Genomic DNA, 10,389 nt, shown 5'->3' with positions numbered 1-10,389 from the left:
TCAAGGTCCACGTTTATTACTGTCAGATCTGCACTCCACCTTGACCCAGTGGGGCCAGGATCTGCAGGCACTGCCCCTGCCACGACCCTGTCAGGTAACTGATGCCTGGGGAGCCCTCTCCCAACTCCCGCTGGGCCTCCTGTGCCCACTCTGTGAGAAGATATCCATCCATCCACACGGTTCACCCTCTCTTCCACCCTTAAGGTGCCTCTGCCCTTCCTGTGGGTGGGCCACGCCCCACCCGGTGCCACACTAGCCTTGCCACATCATTGGCTGGTAGCAGCCAGCTGCTCACATGACTGTCAGCTCGGGGTAGGGGGGTAGTAAAGCCCGGACAAGGGCAGTAGCCATGGGGGCAGGACAGCAGGCACAGACATGAGAAGGTTCACAGAATTCAGAAACAAATGGACACGGTGGGGGAGGTGGGGCAGGGGGACAGAGGACAACTGGACTCCTACCTCAGGAGGGCTACACTCAGTGAGCTGGCGGGCAGAGAGAAAAGCTTCCAGACAGGAAGCATGAGCTGAGGCCCAGCAGGAGTCCGGAAGAGATGCGAAGAGAAGGCTGGCATGGGGACGTGGGGTCAACAAGGAGACTGAGACAGGGCTGAGAGCCACCAGTGCATGTGGCCGAATGCTCGTGTCAAGGCTGAGGTTCGTCCCATTCAGGGGACAGCAGTTTGTGCTCCCAATACCTCCTCGAACAGGCAACTGAGAGACGGCTTCATTTCTTATAAATTTATTACATAATAATATTATAATAATTATTATCAATAATAATAATATAAGAAACATAGATCTCTGTGGGGTGTATCACAACGTCAGGGTCAGGAGGCCTCAGGACTGGAGCAGGGGTGAAATCCCCCGGATGGAACTCCATACAAAAGGAGGGGTGAAGCGGGACTGACCCTGTAAAGTTAAAAACCCAAATTGAACGGAACCAAAAACCCACAGGTGAGTGTGAGACTGAGGGTGTATGTGGCAGTCTGTTACAGTGACTGCTGCTGTGTGTGACCTGGTCTGTCGGTGAGAGGGTTACTGGGTGTGACTCTGCCCAGGGAATGGGGCCGGTGGGCCAGGGCGGGGCAGGCGGGCACAGACCGGCGTGCCAGGCCCCTGGGCTGTGAAAACTTCAGTTTTCTGTTTTTTTTTTTTATTAAAAAAAGCTAGAAATATAAACAGAAACTTGTGAGTGACGTGGATGGAGCTTAGTCCAGACTCCAAACCCTAGGTTTAAAAACGTCCCAGGGCCCCCCACCCCACAGGTCATTGCTGAGTGTGAGGAGTCACAGTAAGGGGGGCTGGGGTGCCCTCTGGGGTCTTTGCCTCTCCCCAGGGCTTGCAGTGGCCTGACTCTAGGGGTCCTCTATGATTCCCCCCCCCAGAAGCCCAGTGGGGGGCGGGGCACTGCCTCCAAGGGCTCTTGGGAGCCTGTCCAAGCAGCAGAGCCTCACCAAGGAGGCCCGCTCAGGCTAGACGAGGCTCTGGAAGGACGGGCTGGGCAAACAGCAGGTCCTAGGGTGCCTCTGACTTTCTTTGGAAGTGGAAATGGGGTGCTTTCACAGGGACACACCCATACATGCACCCTGTGCACACTGCTGAAGCCCCCACACTAGTCCCAGAGTGGCCCGTTGGGACCACACTCCAGTCAGGCACACACAGGGCTCCGACGCACTCAGCCGCACCCAGAGTTTCACACACTCGCACGTGCGCGCGCGCGCACACACACACACACACACACACACACACAGGGCAGGAACAGGAGACTTTGGGGTCTGAGGCAGGGAGGCTTCTCTGCTGTGGTTGCCCAACAGTGTGGGGAGGAGGCTAGACCCCTCCTGGGAAGGGACCCTGTGAGGGACTTGGCTGGGGCGGATGCCAGGGCCCTGCCCCTCCCCAGGGCAATGGTCTCCCAGGCCACCTGACCTGGCTAGTGCCCAGCAGGACTCGCTGCCTGCCGCCCCTCCTCCACGCAGCACCTGAAGGGTCGGTGGGGCACACTATAGCTCAGCGAGGGGAGAGGGCCGAGCTGGGGCCCCAGGGCGGGCTACTAGGACCCTGGCCAACCCCAGACCAGCTGGAGCGTCCCCCGCCCCATGTGGGGTGGCAGTGGCAGTGAGGGGCCAGAGATGGAAGACTGGGCAGCAGCAGCGGAACCAGTGGGGGGGGGGGGGGCTGTAGGGGAGGGGAAGGGAAGCTATTAAGGACAGAGATATTTGTTCCTTTTCTCGTTCCAAATATAGAGTGGATTAAAATATGCAAAACAGGGGGGGGCTCCTAGGCCCCCAACCGAGAACCCCAAGTCTCCCCCCTCCCCCCGAGTCACCAAGGTGTGTCCTGACCTCGCATGCTGGACTAGGTCCCCCCCTCTGGGAGAGTAGCCACCAGGAGCTGTGCGGGAGATGGTCAGGCCGGAGCACCCCACCCCCAACCCTCTCCCGCTCCAGCCTCCCCTGGCCCTCGCCCTTCCTGACCGTGTGCTGGGTGGGACTCGCCGGCCGGGGAGGGCACTAAGCAATGTACAGGGCAAGTCTCCGAGCAACAGCAAACAGGACGATTCATGCAACATTCCTGGCCCGGGCGCCTTTGTGGGGGGCAGGCCGAGCCCGCGGCCCGGGGGTGGGGGTGGGGGGCCCTGCCGGCAGGGCGCGGCTGGGACGTGGGGAGGGGGCGTCAGCTGCCGTCCAGCTGCCTGAGCGCGCGCTCAATGTTCATGCGGTGGCCCACGCGCGTGACGCCCAGCTCCACGAAGTCGTCCTTGGTGAGCGCCGGCAGGTGCGCGCCCTCGATTTCGTGGTCCTCGAAGCGGTCGCGGTGCTCGCCCAAGTGGATGCTCTCCAGCCAGTCGCCCACGTCGAACTTGCTCCACAGCTGCAGCGGCTTTTGTTGGAAGGGCCGGCGCGGGCCGGGGGCCCCGGGGCCGGGGCCAGGCGCTGGCGAGGGCAGCGGCGACGGCGAGGGCGAGCGGCTGCGTGCGCTCACGCTGCGCACCACAAAGCGCACCTCCTTCGGCTCGTGCGGGATGGAGAGGCTGGACGACTTGAGGATGGTGGGAGGCGTGAGGCCGAAGGGCCGCCCCGCGCCCCCCGCGCCCGCCCCCAGCCCCTCCACCCGCTCCAGCGACGCGGGCTTCACTGGGCTCGGGGCGCGCCGCGCCACGGGGTAGCGGCCGCCGGGCCGCACCGGGTAGGAGGCCCCGCCGCCCGGGCCCCCAGGGCTGCGCTGCGCTGAGATGGAGCTCAGCTCACCGAGGCTGCTGAAGAGCCTGCGGAGGGAGAGGGGGTCAAGGCCAGGTGAGGGGCGCCAGGAGATGTGGGGGCAGGCAGAGGGGAGAGGGGCCAGTGGCCAGGAGGACGCAGGTCGGGTGGGTACTGGGGCTGGGGTGGGGGTAGCCTTAGGGCCACAGGAAGAAAGAAGGGTGGGGTCCTGTGGTCATGATAGGGCCCCTCTGTTTGGCCCCCAGGGTCAGAGTCAGGGCCCTGCCGGGAGAGAAGGGGCCTAAACTGGAACATAAAGAGTAAAAACAGAGGGCCCCTTCACTCCATGGGGATCCAAGAGCAGCCCACCAGAGGAAAGAGCCTCTCGTGGCAAAGGGCCGACTGCCCCATCCCTGACAGCCTCCGACACAGGCTCTGGGCACTGCCCCATCTGCCCGTGTCCTGGACAGTAAGACTGGCAGTACCTCTCCCCACTCCCACACACAGCTCTGCTCTCCTGAGGAGACCCAGAGAAACCTGGGCAGGCTTCAGGGACGGCTGAGTCGTGATGAAGGCTGGTGGCTGCACAGACTGACCAAGTCCATGAGTCAGAGACAGACACCAGGCAGCGCTCATGCCCACACAGAGCAGCAGCATGTGCAGGTGTCAGGCAGCGACACACCCATGACAGTCGGCCTCCCTGCACAGGACGGCACCCACACGCGTCACAGACATGCAGCAGCAGCGGCAGGAATGGCAGCAGCCTGTTCGTGACAGGGACACAGCAGCACATGTGCGCACACACACACACACACACACACACAAATGATGCCTCTCTTCCCAACATCACCTGACAGGACCCCCAGACCTGCAGCCCCTCTCCAGCATGGCCATGGTGGGAGGCCTACCTGGGGGCACCTCCAGAGAAAACCCACTCCCCTCTCCCACCCCCTCCTTTCAGTCCCTATCCCCAGTTGCGCCCAGGGGAAGCCTCAGGGGGCTGTCGGTGGCACAGAAGCCTCACGAAGCCAAGCAGAGCAGAGACCAGGGTGACCAGGTGCAGCTATGGACAGTGAGAGGCATGGGATGGGCATGCTCACTTACACAGCCGGCGCTCGGGACCACCGCGCAGCTAGACAGAGCAGCCACATGCAGATGGGCAGGAGAGAGCAATGAGAAAGAGTGTTAGCAGCCCAGGCCCACACAGCAGGCACATGGCCCACAGTCACAGCTACAGTATGGCAGCCAGGTACAGGTCTCCCTGGCCAGACACCCACTGGGGGAGGAACTCAGTCAGGTACAATGGGAGAGAGCAAATCTGGGGCTGTTGGGGAAAGGGACCTGCAGGCCACACGTGGGCAGATCTGGGTGGGTTCCGGGTCTGCCTGTGTGACCTCCACAGGCTTTCCTTGGGACACTGTGTGGCAAGTGCTCGGCAGACACCTGGCACTTGGGTGACACTTCATGTCCCCTTACACTCTCTGCGGCCTGACTGGCCTCTGCAGCTGCCATCCCCCCTCCCTGCCCCTGCCCCTGCCGGGCTGAGGAGCCTCCTCTGGGTGCCCCCATCCACCTCTGCGCTATCCTGACTGGTGCCAGTCTCGCACCGCACAGGGCACCCTGGGCGTCCTTCCGCCCCTCCGTGCGGGCTTTGTCTTTTCATCTCCCACCTGGGCAAGACCAGCCTCTCCCTAAAGATCCAGTTCTGTCTGTCCCTCCCGCTCGACCTCAGTTCCAGTTTCCAGCTTCCATCACTTTCCACCGGCTTTCTCCCCTCAGCCGCTCTCCCCGCTGCCTCCCCCCAGGGCTCAGACCCACAGCAGAGCCTCCTGAAACCAGGCCTCCCTCCACCCTACCCCCCATGGCGAGGGGCTCTAAGGACACCTGGGGTGGGCTCAGGGAACAGGCACCGGCCAGAAAAAACCCTCCCTGCTCCCACCACACCTGATCTCCCTGGCACCACCTGGGCTTTGGGGCAAAGTGGGTCAGCAGTGAAGGAGAGAGGGAGGGTACCCAAGGGGATGTTGCAAGGGGGTGGTGGGTGCCCAGGTGGCGGTGACTGCTAGGGAAATGCTAGGGTGGGGGCTGCAGTGCAGGGGAAGGTGCTGAGGGGATGGCCCCAGTATAGCCCCACCACGACTCTCACACAGCGACTCAGGCCTGAGGACCTCGTGTCTCAGGAGGGAATCCTGCTTAGCCCTACCCCAAGGGTTAAGTTTCAGTGGAACCATGTGGGTGTGCCCAGGGTCTCCGGTGTGACAGAAGCATATTGACAAGTTGGCAGGACCACAGCCAAGCTGTGAAGGCAGAGAGAACTGGACGGGTGCTGGGGAGTGCAGTGGAGACGACTGGCCTGAGCCCAGAGCAGGGTCTGGGCTCCAGGACGCCCTTCTGGCCAGTGCCGAAGCGCTCCTTCCTGTCAGAGGGCTGAGGCGGGCTCTAGCAGCACCCAGGCAGACCCTCCTGAGGAGAGGTGGTGGGTGCCAGGAGATGGGCACCTGCCGGAGAAAATGCGGCTGATGCCAGGAGGTGCCATGAGTGAGGGAATGAAGAGCCGTATTCCACTGGGTGGGCGAGTGGGGAGAGAGCCAGTCCTAAGGATGCCCAAAGCATGGTGGACATGGCAGGAGGCCTACAAGAAGAGCACAAGGAAGTCTGTGGCCTCCCAAGGCCCCAGGACACAGCAGGGAGTGGCCAAGGGTACCCGTGGCCCAAGTGCTTGCCCCTCCTCCCTTCCTCCAGGGGAGCAGGGAACTGCCCACGTCGTCCCCTGAGCAGGAACCCCAGCAGCGTCCACAGCCAAGTCTCCACGCCACTTCGGCACAGCCGTCACCGTCCACTGCCAGTCTCAACTGACGCCGCCCCAGCCGGGCCCCAGCCACGGTGTGGCCACATCACAGCACCCGCCAGCCTCCCAAAGGGGTTCTGGGCCACCCGCCCCCTAACGAGCGGTACCTCACCGGGCACCCCTGAATGCCGTCAGCATCCTCCTCCAGATGGCTCCGCAAGGCTCCGCGGCCCCGGACGTCTCTTCCACCACGTCTGAATCTGCTACTGTCTTGCTGCCTGGTGATTCCTCAGCCACTGGGGTCTGGCCTCGCCCCTCGCCCCTCGCCCCTCGCCCCACACCCCTGCAGTTACCCAGGCTGTAGCAGGACCCCTTCCTTCCTAGATGGGTTTTGTGGGTTCTCCTCTCGGCACACACACTTTCTCCTGGGCCACGTAGTCCACTCCCACCCTTGGCTACGGCTGACGTGCCCAAGAATGCTTCGTGTGAGCCCAGGCTCTCCTGAGCTCCAGACCTCTACTGGGGCCTCCAAACATGCTCTCCCTTCCCCCAGTCCTCCCCACACCAGGGACCGGGAGCCACCCTCAGCTCCTCCTCCTTTTCATGGAGGGCTCCCAGCATTAACCCAGGCCCTTATCCTCACCCCCCCGGCCACCTCAGGGTCCAGACATTTTCACTCAGCACCTCTCACCTCATCTCCTCACTGACAAAGCTAAATGTCAGCGAACAAAAATAATGGGACGTGTCCCTCCCAGGCTTGACTGCCTGTTGGCACCAACAGACAAGGAAAAGCCCAAGCTCTGGTCCTGGCCTCTGTCTTGGGCCTTCTGCCAGTGCACTCATGCAGGGCAGGTCTAGGCCTCGTGGGCTTTTGCAGTCTGGGAGCTCCACTCAGGGACATAACCCTCAACAGCAGCGCAAAACTAGATACAGACTCCTAAGCTTCAAAGCGCACTCTCCGCTCAGGGCGTCTCCAGCCTTTCGCCTTCTCACCGCCCAACCTCAACACACTCCAACTGCCTCTACGTCCCCTCATCTGTGAGCACTTCCTGCTCCCCCAGCATAGTTCAGGGCTCCTGAAGCATGTGACCCAGTTTCGTGTGGCCTGCAAGGACAAAGCACATCCTGGCCCCAGTGCTCTTGCGTCGGCCGTCACACCACAAGTGTCAGCCCGGGTTTCAGAAGAAGCCCCACTGGCCTTGAGATACCTGCGGTGACACGAGGTGGTATCCAGATCCCAGCCAAACATGTTAGTAGAACAGGGTCCGCAGAAGGTCACCAGAGCAGGGTTTCTACCCCATTATAAGGAATGTGTGTCTTCTGCAAGACACTTACTAACGATCTGCCAGAGAAGCTGAGACCTAACAGGTTCGAGACCATGGCGCAAAGCACATCAAAGGGGCTAAGAAGATGCAGGAAAGACACCCCTTCCACTTTGTATTTCCACAGCTATTTCACCATGAACTTTTTTCTATGAAACCAGAGGTGAGGGTCAGACAGATGTAAAGCTGAAAGCCACAGCAGAGCTGAGTGTTTCTGCGGTGCTCAGAGACACTATGGACTTCAGACGACATGTGGGATTCCGATCCGAAGGCGAGTGGAGTTGGGTACAGATGTGAGCCCCAAAGACCATGGTGGGGCTCTGAGAGGATGGACGTCCTGTCTATACGAGGGCTAGACCCGAAGCTAGAAGCATAGAGCAGATGAATAGTCTAGGATCGATGTTGCAAAAAGCCAGAGGTCCCTCCAGGTGGCCAAGGCAATTACTCTGGGGCCTCTGCCAAGAATGGTCCCGGGAAGGAAACAGCCCCACCCAGACACCGGAACTTCCCGCACTTAGAACGTTTCTCTTAGAGGCCGTATCGCTAGCAGTTCATCGCTAAATGAGAGAGGAGTGCTAGGTTCCGGCCACAGTGAGCCGCAAACGAGAGCTGCCCAGCAGCCCTGGCGGGCACCACAGCTCCTGCCAGCCACATGGAGGGGCCGACTCCACACGCTCACTGAATCCTCCGCTCAGCCCCCTGCCTCTGGCCAGAAGCCAAGAGTGGGCAGTGGGGTCCACGCCAGGGGACTGTGGTTTCACCCAGATCTGAGGGGTGAGGGGAAGCAGAGAGGGCCAAAGGAAGTGTGAACGAGAGAAGGGGGTGCAGAGGGAAGTGGGAATAGGAAGGCAGGGCAGAGGGATGGCTCCGCGTAGCTGGGCTGACGAGGGAGCGCTGCGCGGACTCGAGGATAAGCGATTTCAGAATACACGTGCTATTTGTGATATACGCGATTGATAGATAACGGTGTCAGTCTACCCAGTGAACAGGTGCGCATTTCTGTGTGAGAGGCTACCGCACAGAAACCCAGCATCCGTCACCAGAAGGGGCTTAACGACACAGCCCCGAGAGTACAGTGAACAGAGAGTGGGGCTTGGGGCCAGACAGATACCACCACTTACCAGCTGCAATAGACCTCTTTAGAACCTTAGTTTTATTGTCTGGAAAATGGAGAGTATACTGTTATCCATCTGAGAGAATGGCTGTAGAAGTGAAATAATATGACCTGGCATTTTCTAGCGCAATATCCGGCCCTTTTATTTCCCACGAAGGACCTGGCTGAGCGCCCACTTCATGAGAGCCCACCATGCTGCAGCCCTGAGCTTGGTGCTTCAGGGTGTCACCGTCACCATCTCTCAGGGGAGGGACTGAAGTTCACAGTGGCTCGTCCAAGACTACAGAGCTCAGATGCAACTAGCTGAGAGTTGATATCCAGGGCCCTCTGACCCCAAGCTGATGCCAGGGAATGAAGCAAACTGCCGACATTGGTGAGAACATGTCACAAGGGACTTGTGTTGTTTTAGGTTTTCCAGCATCTGGACCCCTGTAACAGCAGCTGATTTTCCTCTGGAGACCCGCCCTCCCTCACTCTCAGCACCTGTTTGCTAGGTGGGCTGGCCCCGTGCCCCAGCTCCCAGGAGAGCACAGGACTCAGGCCTGGCCAATGGAGGCCTTACAGCATCCCTGACCCTGCTGATTCATCCAGGGGAAAGCAGGGGACCCATGTGAAGCCAATCAGAGGCTGGACTTTTGCAAGAAGTGCCAAGTCAAAGAGGCTCCCTTTCCAGTGCACCTGTGGGGTAGGTGGGGTGCAAAGCTGGCACCTGTGGGTCTTGCCCTGCCCCAACCCATGTCCAAATCAGAACACAAACACAGGGTCCTGGCACAACCCAGAGCCATGGGACAAGAGACCTTTACCCTGACAGAGGAGAAATGCTCAGGGTGCCCAGCCACCCCATGGGAGCCAGCAGAGCAAATGACAAGACCCAGGCTCGCCTGAGCCTGATCATGGGGTCCAACAACCAGTGCATCTGAATCATGTGTCTGTCCTTCAGTGATATTTATCCTAAGCCCCCTCCCTAGATTACAGGTCACAAAAGACAGTGCTTGCATTTAGCTTAGTTCTTTCGTCTGTTGAGCAAACGTTTATTGAGGGCCTGCACTGTATCAGGAACTGTGCTTCCCACTTTAAATGGCTTTAATTTTCACTGGGACCAAAGGACATAGAGAACAGAGGGACTGGCAAGGGAGGAGAAGCAGAGATGAAGATAGGGGCTGGTCGAGGGTGGGTCAGGGAACCCCCCCCCCCCCGTCCCCAGGGGTTAGGTCCTGCAGAGGCCCAGGACCTGGGCTACTCATCCCAAATGGATACCCTGGCCATGCCCATAACGCCCACTCTCAGGGTACCTTTGGCATTGCCCTGCTGGAAAGAGGGCTTTCACATTCAGCTGGGAGTTGGAAGAGGCAAAAAGGGGAGAGGGCCCCAAAGTGAGCCCCTGAGATGACAGGAGCTGAAGGACAATATTCCTGGACCACTTAGGGGAGGCACCGTGAGCTTCCCAAGCCCCCACATATCTTTTGAACCCTTAACTGGAAGAAGGTAAATCAGACAAGCCCGTGTGAATAAGACTGAATCCCTCACTTTGTGAGCTGTGCCTTCCAAGGCTGACAGGAAAGGGCCCAATAGGCTGGTCTTCAGGGAGCAAGAAGGAGGCCAGGCAGTGGCACCTCACACCCCACCCCACCCCACCCCCGACAAAGCCAGAAGAGGGAGGAGGGCCTAAAGGGGTACAGAAGGCAAAGGCAGCTTGAAAAGGGCAGACAAGGGCCAGCCAGGGGGTTACCAGCGCTGCCTCAGACCAGCACCAGTGGGCAGGAACCAGCTCTCCCACCAACATCCATGGAGCCCACAGGCCCAAGGGGGATCCCTTCAGGAGCAAAGCCTTGGGAATGGGGTCCTCAAGGAAATATCCAAGGGACCAGCCCAGGGGCTCTGGCAGCTCTACCAGAGCAGCACCCCAGCCCCTTGCTCAGCAACCCCCACCCCCATTTCCAGGGCACAACGTGGCCTCTTCAAGTCCCCA

At 60.2% G+C, this 10,389-nt stretch overlaps 1 protein-coding gene across 3 annotated transcripts in view; it reads right to left on the bottom strand.

The window, feature by feature from the left end:
* Positions 1-722: 722 nt before the first annotated feature.
* Positions 723-10,389, bottom strand: part of SHANK3 (SH3 and multiple ankyrin repeat domains 3) — a 51,817-nt gene continuing 42,150 nt past the window's right edge. For 2 of the 3 annotated variants that reach the window (XM_053895597.1, XM_053895598.1), the window contains one exon: positions 723-3,264. In XM_053895597.1, the coding sequence (XP_053751572.1) occupies positions 2,673-3,264 (592 nt within the window). In that variant the 3' untranslated portion in view covers positions 723-2,672. Of the gene's footprint in view, positions 3,265-3,314; positions 4,329-10,389 lie in introns of those variants that run through there. The other variant, XM_053895599.1, reaches the window with a different exon arrangement.

This window comes from Panthera pardus, unplaced genomic scaffold (assembly GCF_024362965.1).
Source record: "Panthera pardus isolate Hobbes unplaced genomic scaffold, ASM2436296v1 HiC_scaffold_6, whole genome shotgun sequence".
Lineage (NCBI taxonomy): Eukaryota > Metazoa > Chordata > Mammalia > Carnivora > Felidae > Panthera > Panthera pardus.
This window is presented reverse-complemented; position numbering and strand designations above follow the sequence as displayed.